The following is an 18,135-nucleotide window of genomic DNA, read 5'->3' as shown; positions in this document are numbered from 1 at the left end:
AATGCCTCATTGCCCCCTGCAGTACGTCAAGGGTCGCGGTGGGGTGGTCATCGTGGAGCATGCAGAACTGCTAGAAGGGGAACACCAGGCAGAGTGGTACTGGTACCTGCCCAGGCGAGACCCAGGGACTGTCCCCTTTGTGGAGCGAGCGTTTGGGACATTGGACATCTACCCCCTGAGCTGCTAGCTTGGATCCCTCCAGCCTTGATCTGCTCCCTGCTTCCTCCTGCTGCTCTCAGCTAGGTCACTAACCCTCCCTCCCGGCCCTATTCCAACCTCACTGACCTCTGCTACCCAGACCTTTCCCACTGCAAGCCTGCCCCTCCCATGATGTTCATGGCCTCATCCAAGCTTTTGATACGGTCTCCCAGAGTATTCTTGCCAGCAAGTTAAGGATAAAGTTAAGGATTGACTGGATAAATGGACTATAGGGTGAATAGAAAGTTGGCTAGATTGTCGGGCCCAACGGGTTGTGATCAACGGCTCAATGTCAGGTTGGCGGTCAGTTTCTAGCGGAGTGCCCCAAGGATCAGTTCTAGGGCCGGTTTTGTTCAACACCTTTATTAATGACCTGGATGAGGAGATGCATTGCACCCTCAGCAAGTTCGCTAAGGACACTAAGTTAGGGGGAGAGGTAGATACATTAGAGGGCAGGGATAGGGTCCAGAGTGACCTAGACAGATTAGAGGATTAGGCCAAAAGAAATCTGATGAGGTTGAACAAGGACAAGTGCAGAGTCCTGCACTTGGGACGGAAGAATCCCTAGCATTGTTACAGGCTGGGGGCCAATTGGCTAAGTAGCAGTTCTGCAGAAAAGGATCTGGGGATTACAGTGGATGAGAAGCTGGATATGAGTCAACAGTGTGCCCTTGTAGCCAAGAAGGCTAATGGCATATTAGGGTGCATTAGGAGGAGCATTGCCAGCAGATCTAGAGAAGTGATTATTCCCCTTTATTCGGTACTGGTGAGGCCATATCTGGAGTATTGTCTAGTTCTGGAACTATAGAAAGGATGTGGATGCATTGGAGAGGGTCCGGCGGAGAGCAACCAAAATGATTAGGGGGCTGGAGCACTTGACCTACAAGGAGAGGCTGAGGGGTTTGGGCTTATTTAGTCTGCAGAAGAGAAGAGTGAGGGGGGATTTGAGAGCAGCCTTCAACTTCCTGAAAGGCGGTTCCAAAGAGGATGGAGAGAGGCTGTTCTGAGTGATGACAGAACAAGGAGCAATGGTCTAAAGTTACACTGCGGGAGGTCTAGGTTGGATATTAGGAAAAACTATTCCTTAGAAGGGTGGTGAGGCACTGGGATGGGTTCCCTAGGGAAGGATCCCTAGAGGTTTTTAAGTCCCAGCTTGACAAAGCCCTGGCTGGGATGATTTTGTTGGGGTTGGTCCTGCTTTGGGCAGCGGGCTGGACTTGCTGACCCCCTGAGGTCTCTTCCAGCCCAAGGATTCTCTCCTAATCCCTTTGGCATCGCATCCAGTGAGTTCCCCTCATCAGGCCCCCATGTCCTCGCTGGCCTTGACGCACTCCTGTGCTCATGTGATGGCTTTTTTACACAATTCTCACTCTCGGCTTCAGCTCCTGTCTTCAACTCCCAGATCCGCCTCTCCTGCCAACCTCTCACCCCCGTATCCTGTGAGCCTCTTGTTGATGGGCTTGTCATGGCCAGGGTGGTGTTCCCTTCAAGCAGCCTCACCCTTGCCCCTAGACAGGTCACCCTCTGCTCTGCTGGTACCCCACCCTGCCCTTCACAGTCACAGCGTGGGCCGTCTCTTCTCTGAGCGGATGTGGGCATGCGTCCAGCCCTCATGCAGCATCACTGCCTGCATAGCATACCAGCCTTCTGGGTGTTGCCCTAGTTTAGAAATCATCTGCAGGAGGAGCTGGGATTGGCGGGACTCCTCTTTCTAACGCTAACGGGAGCGATGCTGGGGGGCCCTGCAGCTGGAGATTATGGTCCCAGGTTCCTTTTCACCCCTTCCCTGCCAACTGGCTACACAGCCCCAGCCTCTTCAGGGCACTACACACCCACGAGGCCAGGAGAGGTGCAAAGTAACACACGGATGTACCAGTGGGGAGCCTAGAGAAGAAACCCAGCAGCTTTGGCCGAGTCAGTCATTAGCCCGGCCCCTATGTAGGGCTGCAGCAGACATGCAGCTGAGCTCCCAGACCCGTATGGTCTTTAAAGAGCCAAGGGCATTTTTCAAGAGCACAATATGTTACCTCTAGTGTCCTGGCCAGAATCTAATTGGAGTCGTCACACTCTGCCTCCCTGAGCTCCCCCTGCAGTTTCAATTTGCTATTGGGGTTTTTAAGTTCCTCGCCTGAAGGGCTGTGCCCGTTTACTGAGAGCTGTTAAACAGCTGCCGCTGCGTTCTGCTGTTAGCTGAAGTCACTCTGCATGGCTTTCCTTTGCAGAACTCTGCCAGAGGACAGCTGCTAGAAGTATGCCATTTATTCCCCCCCCCCCCACACACACACCCCACCAGCTGTTTCATACCCATGGACCGCACTCCAAGCAGAGTGTAGCATATGTATTATATTAAGATTTTTAAAAAATGGATACAAGCTCCAAGCACATAGCATCAGCTCAGAAAACATGTCTCTGGGAAGGAGGGTGAAATCACGTCTTCAGCACCGGGCAGGTGGCAAGGGCTTGACATGTCTCTCACAGCAGCGAGTTAGTGAGCAGATTGAAGATGCCCAGTTGTTTTCCTACGGAGGCAAATATGTGGCTATTTGGCCAGGCCCCCCTCCCAAGCTGGCAGCATGCTGTGTTTTCTTCGCAACAACTGTTGTGCTTTCACAGGGCTGTCCTTGGGCAGTGAGAGGGGGAGAGGCTGATAACACCCAGCTGGAACTGTCTGCCAGTGCCAGCTTTTGCACAGAGGCAAGGGGCAGCCGGCTTATTTGGGGAAAGGAAGGGGCAAGGGGGAGCTACAAACCACTCCAGAAGCCTTACAAAGGGGTTGGCAGGTGGCTCTGGCTAAACCAGTTTCTAGTAATGTGAATGGCACCCAAACACATTAGAATCAGGTTCAAAAGCAAACCAGAAGCAGGGCTCTAGGCTCCAGCACGATCTTACACCAGGGAAAATCAGGAGTCACTCCCCTGGCGTCGTGCCAGTGCGAACGAGAGCAGAAGGGGCCAGATTCTCTCTTGTCTAATGTGTTGCTTGCCTCCAAGCTGGATCAACCCCTGCTGGCCTTCTCTGTAGAGCAGTGGCGCCCGACCTTTCTGAGCATATGGACCCTTTTCAATCTATTAACATTTTACAACCCCCCCCCCCAACACTACAGCTGTTTTCAAACATTCCATTATTCGATAATCAATTGAAATGTAGATTAGCCCGTGTTATCTAAAAACAAATCGTAGCATTGGGAGATAATACCTGGACTTTACTTAATGAGATGGCTGGTGCTGGAGAGCGGGTGACAGTTTCTATTTTAAACTTTCCGCAGACCCCCTCCAATGCCGTTGGGAACACCAGGGGGCTGCGGACCACAGGTTGGGAGCTGCTGCTTTTGAGCACACAGGGGGAAAGGGCTGACGCTGCCCGCTGCAGCGGCACATTCAGCCCAGCTGCGACGCCATCGACTGGGAATTACAGTCAAGCTTTTAGCCTGGAGCCACTTGCAGGCAGTCACTCTAGAGCGGACGAAGCCGGCGGCGAAGCCTGAGGCGACTACCCAGCTCTTCAGCCCTTTGCCTTTCCTGGCAGGACGGGCGAGGGGCTGTCCACAAGCTGCTGGGATGACAGGCTACAGCCACACGAAGCAAGAGCAGACCTAGGCCTGGTCTAATGCCCTCGCCCCCTGACTACTGAGTTGGGATGGTCCCTTCGCAGCCCCCGGGAGCACTGGCAGACACTGTGCCCCAGGAGCTCCACTCACGGAGCTGTTTCTCACCGGTGCCACCCTGGTAGAGCTGCAGAGTCACAAGAGGCAGGGCACAGCCCAGCCCATCCGCCTCCTGCTCCACTTCCACTGCTGGCCCTTACAACCCCGTCCATTGGGACCGCGGACCCCAGGAGCGGGCAGCCCTGAGCCCTCTGTCCCATCCCCTTCAGGAGAGCTCTGGCTTCCGCGCTCTCCCCTTCTACTCAGGTTGTGCTGTGGTCCAGGACCGAAGCGTGTGAGCCCAGCATGGAGGGACGGGACCAGCACCTGGCCCAGGTAAGTTGCGGGGGCAGAGTTTCTCTTTTTAAAAACCACAACGTGGCTCTGTGCAGACACTGGGGTGGGCGGGTGTGGCCCTGGGAATGGGGGGGTGGGAGGCTTTGGCCTGGGATGGTCCCTTAGTTCCCGTGGGAGTCAGCTGCTCCCACGACAGCTCTGCTTCCCTCACAGACAAGCTTTCCCCCGGGCTCTGGCAGTTCTGCAGGGCCTGAAGCACGGAGCCCTCGCCCGCTAGTCTGCGGGAAGGCAGCGTAGCAAGAGGACAGCAGGTTCGAGGTGCTGGCTGGTGAGCTGGGGGACGTCCTTGGCTCTGCCGTTCCTTGTGGCGGTGGGGGCCGAGGGGTCGTCCACGGGGCCTGCTCACTGCCAGCTCGAGCAGCCCTCGGGCAGACTCCGTAGAACCTCCTCCAGGTTCTGCTTGTCGGCTTGGATCTCCCGCAGGTCGCTCTCGAACTCCCGGATCTTCTGCCGCTGCTGCTTGGCCTCCCGCTGCAGATGGCTCAGTTTCCTCTCCAGGGCTCCGGGCCTGGCCAGGCGCAGCTGCAGGCGGCCCAGCTGGAGGCGGCTAGTGCTAAGCACCGTGGCCGTGGGCGCTTCCTGCTCCAGGTTGCCTGCGGGAAGCAAAGAGCACAGCCATGAGGGAGCTGGCAGAGAGCCAGGGCAGCCCTGTGTGGATCCAGGCCATGGGGCTTTAGGCAGATCCTGGGCTCTCACCTCAGGGTTGGAAAGAGTTAAAAGGGTATCAAGGGCGTTGGCAGCTCCGGGGGGGGGGGGGGGGGGGGAAGGGGGGTGGTGTTAATGTAGTCATGGCTCCCTACAGCACTAGGAACAGCCTCATGGTACCTGTGCTGTCCTCCCCCTGCACTGTCTTGCTACGGCCCTGGACACGCCACTTCCATTCCATTCCCGCCCCTGTGGCATGGGGATAGTGATCGTCTCCCCCGCTGCCAAGTGCCTGGAGATCCAAGGGAGCTTCTTCAGTGCTGGGGAATCCGGGCTGCGACACTCACTAACTACAACAAGCAAAACCAGTCAGGCATCTTTGGCTACTCAGATTAAGCGAAATGCAGAAGAAAGACACTAGCAGCCTCCAGAGGGAGACGTCGATGTACTATTAGATTGTGTGTTACAATAGCACAAGGGGGCCCCAGCTGAGATCACGGCCTCCGTGCGCTAGGCGCTGTACGTTCCCACACCAGAGGAATGTCTAGAGTACATGGCTCCGTCAATGGAGCCATGTAAACTAGTTTACCCAACATAATCAATGAAGCGGGGATTTAAATAATCCCTGCTTCATTAAAATAAAAATGGCCGCCTTGCTGTGCCGACAATCAGCTGATCCGGCATCGCGCGCCAGTCTAGACACAGATCAGTCGACAAGGGAAGCCTTTGTTGACCGCGCCTGTAAACCTCGTTTCACGAGGCAGAAGGGAGCAGTTGACAAAGGCTTCCCGTCGACCGATCTGTGTCTAGACTGCCATGCTGTGCCAGATCAGCTGATTGTCGGCACAGCACGGTGGCCATTTTTATTTTAATGAAGCGGGGATTATTTAAATCCCCGCTTCATTGACTATGTCGGGTAAACTAGTTTACATGGCTCCGTCGATGGAGCCATGTACTCTAGACACACCCCAGGAGAGGCTGTCTCTGTCCCAGTGGGCTTACAGCCTACAGAGGTAAGACTGGCAAAGGGTGGGAAGGAAAACAGAGGCGCCCAGAGTGGAAGTGACTTGGCCACGTTTGGCCGTCGAAATCCCTTTGGGTTCAGCAATCACTGGAGTTTTTAGCCACACAGATTTTTGTCTCCCTTCTCCCCCTCAGATTTCTATCCATTTAAATTAAAAACATCAATTAAAAACCACCCCATAGCCTTGTGAGCCCCAAACTCCTGGCTTGTTAGAAAGACTGATTCATTGCTGGCTGGCCTCCCCGACACTCCACCCTGGCCACGGTGACCCCACAGTTACAGTCTGTTCTCACCACTGAAGAGCCAGTGGGGGAAAGCCCATGCAAATCCAACAGCACGATCCAGATGTCAGGCCAAAAGGCAGCTCTGGATGTGGTGTGTGCACCAGCCAATTCCCTTTTTTCAGTGACTCAGGAGGCCAGTGACCACACTGGGAGACCAGTGCTCTTCTTGGCTGTGTCAGCAGCAGCTCTCCAAAAAGCACAGGCTTAAAAAAGGAGAGTTTAACACTGCCCTTTGCTGGCTCACGCGAGAATTGCACAGTGTGCGGCCAGCAGGCAGAGCTCCCCCTTTAGCTCAAATGGCTGGGGGCTGTGTGACTCTGGATTTGATCCCTGCTGTGGCTATGAAGTTCCCCGTGACCATGATGTACAGCAGAGATCCAGCCGTGATGTCGTAGGTGGCTACTGAACTGTTGTCTAGCATACAGCTGAGTGTCTGTCTGTTCAGAAACTTCTCCTAAACAGGAGGCGCTAGGACCGCCACGTTTGCTACTCCACTTCCTTTTCTCCTCAGGTAAAGCAAGGTCGGGGGTCGGTTGTGCCAGGATAAGGGGATGTGCCTGGAATGGGATTGTTTCTCCTCCTCCCAGTCAGAAAGAATCACAAGGCAGGTGAAAGGGGCTGGCTGGGGGTGCCCCCCCTGCTGTGGAACTACCCCAGCCCCAAGCCTCCCACACCCTTTGCCCCTTAGGGAAGGCAGGGGGGGCTGAAGCCCCTCCCCGTTCCTATGGGGACATTGCTGACTGTTCCCCTTTGTCAGGGAGCCAGCAGAAAGGGCAGAGTTTGCTGCATTCCTCACTCTGGCTGGGGAGCGCAAGGAACTGGAACTGCCCCAGCCGGGGGACGTGCACCCCTCCCCTGGCTGTGCCCACTGAAGCTGCAGTCACCATGCAGAGGCGCTGCTCACCTGGCCCATAGTTAGGGTTACCAGGAAGACCCCGCCAAAAAACTGGACACACTTGATCATGGGCAGGAGGGAAGGGCGGTTGGGGGCTGCGGGGCTAGCCAGGAGGAAGGGGGGGGACAGGAAGCAGAGCTGGGGGGGCCGCGGGGCTGGCCGGGAGGAACAGTGGGGGCTGGGAGGAAGAGGGGCTGGGAAGCAGACCTGGGGGGTTCCGTCTGGCGCCCAGCCGGGAATTCAGAAAATACCGGACATGGCACATCGCACGTGTCCGGTATTTTCTGAATTTTTCTGCCAGACAGACGGTGCAAATACCGGACTGTCCGGTAGAAAACTGGACACCTGGCAACCCTACCCATAGTTGCTGCTATAAGAGAGGGCTGGGGTTGTCCTCTCTCCCCGGAGCAGCCTGAATACTGAACCCTCCTCCCTAGCCCCCAGCCAGAGCAGTGATTTATGTGAAGCCATTTTCATTAAGGACCCGGGCCACGCCAGGTAAATCTAGTAATAAATCTAGGGCCAACGTCCTAACCTGAAGTGCAGCATGTAGGGAAACCGAGATGCCCGGACTGGATTTGGCTCTGACAGGTGGATCGCTGAGGAAGTCCAAGCGGTGCAGCAGTGTTTCCTGCGGCGGCCCTACGGCGGGGCCCAGGAAGGGGGAGTGCACTGGCACACGGGGGGTGGGTTCTTACCTAGGCTGCTGAGCAGGTTATTCAGGATCTCAATGTCCGTCTCCAGGGAGCTCTGGGCTTCTCGGAGGCTCTCCTTAGCGTCACTCATCCCCATCCTCACCTGCCAACACACACGGACTTGCATTAGCCACACACAAATCACAGGGTGCGTCCGGCCACCAGCACTAACAGATCAACTCCACGTGGGGGATTCCACGGAGGACATCCCGGCCTGTGCATGGGGATCCTGCAGAGCCTGCCACAGACATGCCACGTCCGGGGTTTCTGCCATGGGCAGCGTTCCTTCTAAGTTTTCCCAGCCATGAGCGGAGCGAGGTTCATCATGTGCACCAGTGGTGAGGTCGTGTGTGCTTGTGTGTGCTCTGCGGCACCCACCACTTACTCACAAAAAGTCCAACATAGTGTGCAGGCAGCACAGGGCTACAAAGGGGCCCAAGCCAGCGAGGAACTCGGGTTAGGACAAGGAGGGGACTAATTTGATTTGATTTCATATTAAACACACAAAATAAGTCATGCACTGTATTCATTATCCCGTTTTAATGTTCAGCACTCAGGAGGAGGTAGCTAATTAGTGCAGGTGCGGCTGCGTGGCTCCATTAATGAGGTAGGGAGGTCTTAATTGTGCCCTGTGTGGCCACTCAGCCGCACACTTTACAGGGCGCTATGGTGACAGCCAAGGAAGAGAGGGGGCTCGCGCCCACGCCCCCGGGATCAGAGCTCACCTGGTGAGACGCCTCGAACTCCTCCCCGAGCTGCTCAGACACGTGCTCCTGCCTTGAGATTTCTGCCAGGGTTCCGTTGACGCGCTTGGCAAGCTCTCTGGCGCGCTTGTCTTCCTGCTTCCCTTCCCTCAGCAGGGCCTGGGACCTCTGCACGGCGCCAGCAGCACAGGGTTACAGGGGGAAGCATCAGTAGGAGTCGGCTTTTGCATTGCTCCTTTCCCCGTCCTGATCCCCTCCTTGTGCCCAGACGGCCGCTGAGCAAGGCTATCGCCTGAGCTGGGGTGGTGTGTGGAAGGGAGACCAGGTTCCTGTCAGCCCCAGGTAACTCGCCCACTGGCGTGAGCGATGGCTCGGTGGGAGGGATGTGGAACTCAGTGAGTCCACGCGCCAGCCCTTCCTTCCTCACATGGCAATTCAAGTTGGACTTGAGATGCAGATCAGCCAGCACTTGAGACGCTGCAAAGCCAGACAGCCGGACCAAGGCTCAGAACAGGACCTTGGCTCTAAGAGCAAGGGATGCTGCATGCAGGAGGCAGAGTCTGGGAGAACTACAGGCTAGAATTAACGCTGACTGGAAGAGAAGGTTCTGAAGTGCTCTTAGGAAATTCAGGGGGGCAGCAGGTCAGGATGGGGGTGCATTGGCAGAGCTGGGGGGCCCAGTAGCAAGGTGTTACAGGTCAGGATGGGGGTGCATTGGCAGAGCTAGGGCGGCCTAACAGATAGCAGGTTTAAAAAATAGGCAGCAAGTTTAAAACAAACAAAAGGAAATTTTTCTTCCCTTAGCGCACCGTCAACCTGTGGAACTCCTTGCCAGAGGATGTAGTGAAGACTGAAGGTATGTCTACATAGCAAAGTTATTTTGAAATAACAGCAGTTATTTCAAAATAACTTTCCTAGCGTCTACACAGCCATTCCGTTATTTCGAAATTAATTCGAAATAGCGGAGGGTTTATTTAGAAATTGGTAAACCTCATTCCACAAGGAATAGTGCCAATTTCAAAATTGCTATTTCGAAATAAGCACTGTGTAGATGCTTATTTCGAAATAGGGGGCCTCCATCCCTTCCCAGGGTGCCCTGGTGTCCACCCTGGCCACAAAGTAACTTCTGACCTGATGCCCTGCTGGAACTGGTTCCAACCAGCCTTAAATGCAATTCAACGTCCACTCAGTGTGGATGCGCTATATCGAAATGCATTGTGTGTGTAGACATGTTATTTCGAAAAAAGCTATTTCGAATTAACTATTTCGAAATTAGATATTTCGAAATAACGCTGTAGTGTAGACGTACCCTGAGACTTTAACAGGGTTCAAAAACAAGCTAGATAAATTCATGGAGGTTAGGTCCATCAATGGCTATTAGCCAGGATGGGTGTGAATGGTGTCCCTACCCTCTGTTTGTCTGGAAATGAATGACGGGGGAGGGATCATGTGATGACTACCTGTTGTGTTCCCTCCCTGGCATTGGCCACCTTTGGCAGACAGGATATTGGGCTACACAGACCTTTCGTCTGACCCAGTATGGCCACTCTTATGTTCTTATCTTCCTGTGTCAGGGCGGAAGGGTGCTGCAGGCCAGTAAGTGGGGGCATTGGCAGAGTGATGCTGAGGAAGCCCATGCAGCATCTCCTTGCATTAACCCAGCCTCCAGCTCTCCCTTCCTTGGCACATGCTGGACCCCCTCCTACAGCCCCTCTCCCCTCGGTTGAACACCAGCCTCGCCGACCTTGGAGCTCTCCCCGGCAACTCTCTCTGCTTCTCTGACCATCCTCTTGGCTGCCGCAGAGACAGTCGCAGAGTTTCCCAGCATCCTCTCTGCCTGTCTAATTTTCTTCTGGGCATCCCCCACCACTCTGTCCCGGACGACGGCCAGTCTCCTGCGCACAGCGGCCTGCCCCTTCTGACGCACCAGCACCCTCTTCCCCCCTGCAGACAAAGGCAGCAGTCAGGAGAACACCTCCCCCCACAGCATGCACTGGTGTAGCCTCACATCTGTGGAGTTACCCCTGAGCTACGCCGCGGGAACAAGAGGAGAATCGGGATCAACCGAGCCAGTGTGAGAACCCCGGCAACCTCCAGGCTTTCGAATCTCCCTGGGAAATGGGCGGAGCCAAAACCAGCCGTCCCCTCTGTGACGTAGTGGGGGTACCTGGCTGGTTTCTATGCTGCTGGCTCTGGGGTAACCCCCACTGGCTGCCGTGGGTACCACGACCCAGCAAAACAGGATGAGTCACTATGCAAAGGGACCTCTCAACGGATATGGCCAGACAACCCCCATGGAGAGGAACAAAGGAAGGTGGATGCTGCCCTGGCTGGGGGGCAGGGCTGGAAGAGTGTTGGTTAGTTGCTGTCTGGGAGCATGGAGGAGACAGCCTAGGGAAAGGGGCTGGAGTTTAGGGGCCCAGTCTCCCCCATCTCAAGGGGGCCTGAGGCATCCTAGCCCAGCTCTGTGACCAGATTACATCTGTGCTGTGCTGTATCCTGGAGAGGCAATAAACTTCCTCTCTTCCACCGGCTGGTGCAGTATGTTTGTGCCATTTCGGGGTGCAGGAGACGGGGGACCCCCAACGCGCCGTCACACCCTCCCCCAGCATCAAAGCTGAAGAAAACGAAATCCACCCTCCAACCATGACACGGAGCCTGCGGAGCTGGAGGCCTGGTACCGGCCTCCGCACCCCTCACTGCTAGGTCAGGGGTCAATGCGGCCAGGCATCAGACGTCAGGATTACCCCCCGATGCCCCAAGAAAGGAGCTAGATGAGCCTCAGTTCCGTGGCCGGGAGCTCCCAGCGTCACCACCGGGAGCCTCAGCACAGAGCGCAAGGAACTAATGGGCTGGCACAGTCCCACGGGCAGCGGAGCCGGTTCTGGCAGCCTCCAAGAGGTTTTAACCCCGTGGCTTGGCAGATGCCCTGTCCATCCATGTTGGTGGCAGTACAATGGGGGGAGGGTTGCGTGTCAGGGTGTGATCTGCCAGCGGGGTTCTCAGGAAATGGCGCAGACCCATGGGCGTCCCACCCCCTGGCCAGGTCCCACTCTCTGTGCCGATCCTGGGGCTGCAGAGAGCAGGGCAGAGGACTCCCCACTGGTGGTGGGGAGAAAGTCCCACTTCCCCTGCTCCATCTGCATCAGCCTCTCACTGCCGCAGGAGCTCTGAGCATCGCGAGGCTGAGCTGGGTGGAGGCCCCGAGCGTCACCCTGCACGGCAGGGCTGGCACATCCCAACCACTGGCTCCGTGGGGGAGCTGAGCTCCGGGGAGATGGCTTTGGGCAGCCTGGGTTACCTTCCAAGCTAGACAGCAGGGCTTTCGCTTCAGAGACCACGGCCTTCCCATGCGAAACAGATGCGGCTGCCCAAGCCCGGGCCCCGTCAGCCCCTTTCCACAGCTGCAGGGGAAGAGGCAGAAGAAATCTAGGAGCATCGTATGGGTGTGGGGCAGGGGAAGGGGGTGGAGAGCCCTCCTGCTGATCAGACGATGTTTGTGGTGGGTTTTCTATAGGGGAGAGAGCAGGGGCCAAGATGCGCCCTGGGCTGACTCCGGGGTCCCAGCACTGGCCTCTGAACCTGAGAACCCTACGGGGTCAGGGAAGGAACTACCCCCAGCGTTACGCAAGCCGGCTCAACTCCTGCCCTGGCTTGCCCCAGGGGTTTCTGGGTGTGACGCAGTGGGGGGGCTGTCTGCTCTGTCACCCGGGGTTCCCCTGCGCTGTGATGTGAGATTCACACTGACTCCTCCACATGTGGATTGGTCCAGACACCTAGTCCCAACCTAAGCAGATAACCAGGCTCTTCCCAGGGGGAGAGACAAAGGGAGGGAGGCAGAGGCGACCACCTGGCTGGGGGGCAGGGCCTGGGAGCTGGGCAGTTTTTTGGCTGGGATGACATGAAGAGAGGAGACTTAGCTGAGTACTGAGAGGTCAGGGGTCTAAGGACCCCTACCCCAAGGGGTCTAAGGCTGCCTGGCCGACTCCTGTAACCGCAGCACGTCTATGCTGTGCTGTATCCTGGAGAAGCAATAAGCCCTCTCTATTCTACTGGCTGGCGGAGTCTCATCTAGCTGCAGATGGGGGTGCAGGATTGAGGGGTACCCGCCACGCCGCCACACTGGGGTGGGGGGTTTAGAAGGGTCGGCCCTTCCTGCCCTTGTTCCTCCTTCCCTGAGCAGGTGCAGCTGCTGCGGATGGTCCCCTCTGGCTGGCGGAGGAGGGGCACCCGGGGGGCTAGGGAGGTCAGGCTCATCCAGTTCCCTGCAGCCAGAAGGACCCAGCAGAAGGCAAGGCCTAGAGAGGTGTAGGGTGTATGGGAGGGGAGGGGAAGGGGGACTCAGAGGTCCTGCTGGGATGCAGCCGATTCCATCCCCTGGGAAGGAGGGAGAATCTCACTCTCCTCCCCCTCCTGTCTGCAGTGGTGGGTGCAGACACAGGCCCGGACGCAGGGATTTCTGTGTGTGTGTGGGGGGGGGGAGGGTGCTTTTTTGTAAGTGTAGACTGCAAAGGTGTGACTGTGCCCCCCACAGTCCCTCCAGTAAGTATGAGAGAGGGAGGGTTGGGTAGTGCGTTGCTCCTGCCTTCCTCTGGCCAGCTGGAGTATGCTACTTGGGGAAACATGGGGGGTGCTTTCACACCCTTCGCACATACAGGCCTGAGACGGGTGTGAATTATCACCCCCAGCCTGAATCAGCATCAGGCTCTGCGTTGCCTGGAGCGTGCTCCCCGGTTTCAGAGCAGCCCCCCCGCCCCCGGACCTCTTTCCCCGGGACACTTGCCTGCTGGAACTGCTGAGCCCCCTGCAGCTCCCTGCGCAGCTCGGCCATCAGAGCCTCCGACTTGTCCAGGAACAGGCGCTCCTTCCCCTCCACGCCCCGCTCCAGCGCCCTCAGCTCCTGAGCCAGCACTCCGGCCTGCACCACCAGGGGGCGCTGTGGGACCACACCCCCACCCGCTTGGTCAGAAAGCAGCGCTTGTGGGGAGGGGGCATCTCCCCACCCCAAACCCACAGCACAGAGAGGGAGGGGATGAGCTCAGAGGAAGTGTCTCTAGTGGGCCCCAAGTCAGGGGACCCAGGCTCGGCTCCTGGCTTCAGGTGGGGATAACATCCAGCCGCCCCCAAAGAGGCTCAGCAGCATTTGCCCAAAGGCTGGGAACTGCCCCCTTCCCTCCCCTGCCAGCCAGCAGCTGGGGGTGGAGCAAGGCCGGGCTGGCCACGCTCTGATCACAACCACGGCCGCACCAGAGGGGCTCAGACTGTCCCGGGCCTGGCTCTGCACAAAGGCAGCGAGCGGAGCTGGCTGGTCAGGACTCAAGAGTCCAGGGTCCAACTCCCAGCTCAGCCACTGGCTCCCTGGAGACCTTGGGCAAGTCCCTTCACCTGACCTGTGCCTCAACTTCCCCCGCCACACAGGTGTGAGGCTACAACCCAGGCAAGCAGGAGGGGCCGGATACCACAGGGAAGTAAGTTCCTAGACCAGTAACTCTGCCATGGAGCCCCAGGGGAGGGACTGGGCTGGGGAGGGACTGGGCACACTGCCGGGGGGGGGGGGTGGCCCATCTGAACCCCCCGCCCTACAGGCACTAGCATTTGCGAGTGCGCAAGGCTGCCCACCAGGTCTGGCGTGGAGAGGTTCTTTGCCATGTCTGCACTAGCTTGGCGGATGGACGCAAAGGTTCGCTTGGCCTCAGCTGCCCCCTGCAACATGCCAGCAGCCAGCTCCTCCTGTGCCTGCTGGATTTCCTGGTACCTACACAGAAGGGGCACAAGACAAAGCTATGATCTCGCCGGGGCTGCTTCCTGCAGGAGCTGGCCAGGCACGGAGGGGGCAGGGGGCTGCTACTCCAGGGGGGTTCTCTCTAGCCTGCTGGGTCTGAGGCTGGTCCAGGCTGACTGACCTGGGAACCAGCAACCTGAGGGCACTTGGGCGGCGCGCATGCAATGAGTTTGGTGGGTCTCAGCCCAGGCGTCCAGAACACAAAGAAGCCCCCTTGTCGGCAAGCTTGGCGAAGAGCTCAAGGGCTGAATGGGCCACACCGACAGCTCCCCTCTTGCCCCTCGTGGGGGTCGCGGCCTGCTGGGGTGGAGTCGCTTTGGCAGGGGATTGTGAGGCAGGGCCCGCTCCCCTCCCCCCCCGCACTCAGCTCCCAGACACACTGCTGTTCTCACCGCTCTTCCAGCACCCTCCTGAAATCCAGGCTCGCACTGTCCTCCAGGGTGCCCTGCAGCAGAGCGCAGCTGGTGTTGGACGCGAGCAGGGCTCTCCTGGCCACCGACTCCACCTGTGCCGCCGTGTCCCTGTGGCTGCGGAGACAACCCCCCCGGGGAGGCCATGAGCGCCCTGGGGTTATGCCCCGGAAGCGGGGCACAGATGGGGTCTGCCCTCATGCTGTCAGCCCGGTCTGAGCTCTCAGGAGTCAGGACTAGGCCAGCTCAGGGGGACCGACCCCTGCCGCACGAACGGAGCGATCCTGCCAGCGAGGCACAATGGCATCCGCTGCATGCTCCCGAGTGGCCCAGCGTTGTGGGGCTCCTTGCTCCAGCTGGCGGAGCCTAGCAGGAGGGCAGGTGGCGGGACCCCCCCTCGCCCGTGCTGGGGCACAGCTGCTCTAGTAGGGGAAACACCACCCAGAAGGTGCCTGTCTCCCTGTGTGGATGTTGCACTTGGCTGACTACGGAGCCTTCTGCCTTCCCGGTGCTTTAGCTCGAGCACAGGCCGAGAGCAGGCGCCTCTGCCTTGGGCACAACACCGGGGTCAGCAGGCCAGTGGCACAAGGACCGGCAAGGAGCAGGACAGGGGACCCACAACAGGGCTGGCTTTAGGGAGGAGGCTCCAGGAGGGGGGGCCAAGGGAAGGTGCTCCCAAGAGTGAGGGGGAGTCTGATAAAAGGGCCGCGAGTGGCAGGAGGAGGAGGGGGAATGACAGCAGCGCGGGGCAGAGCCCGGGAGGGGAGACAAGGTGCGCAGAGCAGGGAAGGCAGCTGGAGGACTGGAGGAGGAGGGGGTCTCAGAGTGTAAGAGAACCCGGGACGTGCAGGTGTGTGACTCTGCATGGGTCCGTATCCTGCGTGAGGTACCTTGCAGCCAGCCCCTGGGACTCCAGTGCCTGGCGACTCCAGCTGGTGGGGTGCCCGGAAAACTCCTGAGGAATCACCTTCAACATATAAAAACCAACATGAATGGGAAACGCAGGGTTCAGCCCCGGGGCCCCTCTGTGGGGACAGCACTGGCCTCAGTACCGTGCCTAGAGAACACCAAGGCCAGGGACATTCTGCGTGAGCCTGGCCGGATGGCTCTGAATGTCCCTTTCTAGGGCTTCCGCATGACTTCCCCCCCAGGCAAGGCTGGGAAAAGCCAGAACAACCTGCCCCCTGCCCCATGGCTTGGTCACCAGGCTCTCCTGGGGGTGGACGAGTCACTGAACAGACTTCCCTGTACCTAGGAAGAGAGCAAAGGAAGAAATTGCCCCGGCCGCATTGCACCTGGGGGGCTGCAGGGTTGAAAGCGGGCAGGTGCTCTGTGCTTGCCTATTGGGGCTGCTTCTTTACCTGCAGGAGCCAGTTGCTGACTCAGGTCCTACCACACCTGGGGGGATGGGAAAGGAACAAGGGCTCTCCCCAAGGCACTACCACTAGCACCCGGCCCGGCCTGGAGCCTGGCGATGCTGCGGGAGAGGGGCTGAGAACCCAGCGTGCTGGGGGGAGCCAGGCACCATTGTCGTTAGCCCGGCTGCAGCCTGCTGGATCTCCCGCTGTGCAGACAGCAGCACGGCGCTGATTTCCGACAGGAGGTGGCAGGTTTTCTCGGCACCGGCGGCAGTGCAGCCCACGGTCCTGCTGGCGTTCTTCAGCTGGCCCCGCACGGCGCTCACGGAGCTCTCCAGCTGGGCCACCTGCTCCAGGAACACGGCCTTGGCATCTGCAAGCAGCACAGGGAGAGCTCTCCTGCAGCCGTCACCCTGGGGCCCTTCCCTGCGGGAGCAGCCCCGTGCTGAGGCCTGGCCCTCCCCTGCCCAGGCGTGGCGCTCCACATGCCTACGTGGCAAGCAGGGCTCCTGCCCCAGCCTAACATCTAATACGGCAGGGGAGGGGTCTGATAGTTGGATTCCTCCCCTGCACCCACTTCCACCCCAGAGCTCCCTCCCCCCGGCAATGCCCAAATCCTCGTGGCCACTGATCGAGGGCTTCTCTCCTCCCCGCTGCGGAGCCCATCTCGGTGCCTGTCCCCTGCGGGCCCCTCCCATCATTCTGTGGCTCTTCTCTGAGCCCCCTCCGCGTTGTCCGTATCGGTTTGGCGACGGGGCACGGCCGCGGGGGACAAGAGCTTTAAGGTGCTCGGGGCCAAGGTCCCACACGCCGCGCCCACAGCTGGGGCTAGATTCCTAGGCGCGCTCAGCCACGGGAACACCTACAGGGAGGGGTTCGGGGTCCAGCCCTCGACTGAGCTGCTGTGCCAACGTGGCCACGTGCGAAGGGGAACAGAGCTCTGGACACAAGGTCAGCGTGGGAGGTGGGCATGCCCGGTGCTCTCTAGCGCCCCCCTCAGGCCACATGACTGCGTGGCTCTGACCGCAGGCGCGGCTCTGCAGTTCTTACTCTGCCCCATCCCCATCGCACCCCGAGGGCGGGTGGAGAGCAACCAAGGTGCATCAAGCCCTCCCTGCCCCGACACCCTCCCTTGCCCCTGTCCCTCTGTACCTGTCAGCTGAAGACTGTCTCCTCGGGGCTCCTCGCCCAGCGCTGCCTCATGGGTCTCAGGGCTGCTGCAGTCTGGTCTCTGCAGCTGCACCTCCATCTTCTGCAGCCTGGCCTGCAGCTTGTCAGCCTGGGAGGAGAAGGACAGGACGGCATTTGGGGCCAGGCCATGGCTTGGTATACGCCAGGGCGAGGCAGCGTAGGGGGCCAAGGCAGAGGTGTGTGGGCAGGCACAGGGCCATGCATTGGGCCAGGCTGAGCAAGGCAGCATAGAGCAGCGGTTCTCCAACAGGAGGCTGCCTAGCAGGGCCAGTGTTAGGCTCCCTAGGGCCCAGGGCAGAGAGTTAAAGCCCCATCCCATCGGATGGAAGTCTGGGGCTCTGAGTCCCAGCACCGGGAGCTGAAGTCCGAGCAATGTAGCTTCGCAGGGGCCCCAGGCAACTGGCTTTTGTAGGCAGGAAGCCAGTTATTGTGCACAGGTGGGCTGGGGAGTTTGATAGCACGGGGTCGGCTCAGAAAGAAAAAGGCTGAGAACACCCAGTGTACAGGGCAGGGCAGCACAGAGGCTGGTGCACAGGGCCAGGCCAAGGAAGGGTGAAGGGCACTTTGGAGAGGGCACAGTGCAGGGTCGCTGCCCGGCCAGGGTTGTAGCAGCCCCAGGACTGGGAGGCGCAGAGTGAGGGACAGGGCGGGAGTGTGGCTGTGTGAGTACCAAGGGCTACAGGGCCAAGCGCAGAGACGACAGGGGACTCCGGGGGAGAGGAGGGTTCGCCCAGTCAAGGAGACAGGGGTGTGTGAGGGGAGGGACGTCAGATTTCCAGGGGTTACAACCAAGCGGGTCCATTTTAGTCTGACTTGCTGCAGGTCACAGGCCATTGCTGCCCTGTAAACACCCTGCACTGACCCCTGAGGGAAGTGGGGTCACAGGCCATTGCTGCCCTCTAAACACCCTGCACTGACCCCTGAGGGAAGTGGAGTGTCCAGGGTGCTG

General features: G+C 58.7%; 1 protein-coding gene across 2 annotated transcripts in view; it reads right to left on the bottom strand.

Moving 5' to 3' along the window:
* Window positions 1-2,506: 2,506 nt before the first annotated feature.
* Window positions 2,507-18,135, bottom strand: part of LAMC3 (laminin subunit gamma 3) — a 64,492-nt gene continuing 48,863 nt past the window's right edge. The window contains exons 19-29 of one of the 2 annotated variants that reach the window (XM_075905922.1): window positions 17,148-17,274; window positions 16,163-16,368; window positions 15,528-15,604; window positions 14,620-14,754; window positions 14,065-14,200; window positions 13,229-13,381; window positions 11,747-11,849; window positions 10,190-10,389; window positions 8,467-8,613; window positions 7,745-7,844; window positions 2,507-4,791 (exon numbers count right to left, since the gene is read on the bottom strand). In XM_075905922.1, coding sequence (XP_075762037.1) covers window positions 4,541-4,791; window positions 7,745-7,844; window positions 8,467-8,613; window positions 10,190-10,389; window positions 11,747-11,849; window positions 13,229-13,381; window positions 14,065-14,200; window positions 14,620-14,754; window positions 15,528-15,604; window positions 16,163-16,368; window positions 17,148-17,274 — 1,635 coding nt within the window. In that variant the 3' untranslated portion in view covers window positions 2,507-4,540. Of the gene's footprint in view, window positions 4,792-7,744; window positions 7,845-8,466; window positions 8,614-8,784; window positions 8,923-10,189; window positions 10,390-11,746; window positions 11,850-13,228; window positions 13,382-14,064; window positions 14,201-14,619; window positions 14,755-15,527; window positions 15,605-16,162; window positions 16,369-17,147; window positions 17,275-18,135 lie in introns of those variants that run through there. The other variant, XM_075905923.1, reaches the window with a different exon arrangement.

This window comes from Pelodiscus sinensis, chromosome 22, assembly GCF_049634645.1.
Source record: "Pelodiscus sinensis isolate JC-2024 chromosome 22, ASM4963464v1, whole genome shotgun sequence".
Taxonomy (NCBI): domain Eukaryota; kingdom Metazoa; phylum Chordata; order Testudines; family Trionychidae; genus Pelodiscus; species Pelodiscus sinensis.
Note: the sequence above shows the minus strand (reverse complement) of the source record. Positions and strands in the feature narration are given on the sequence as shown.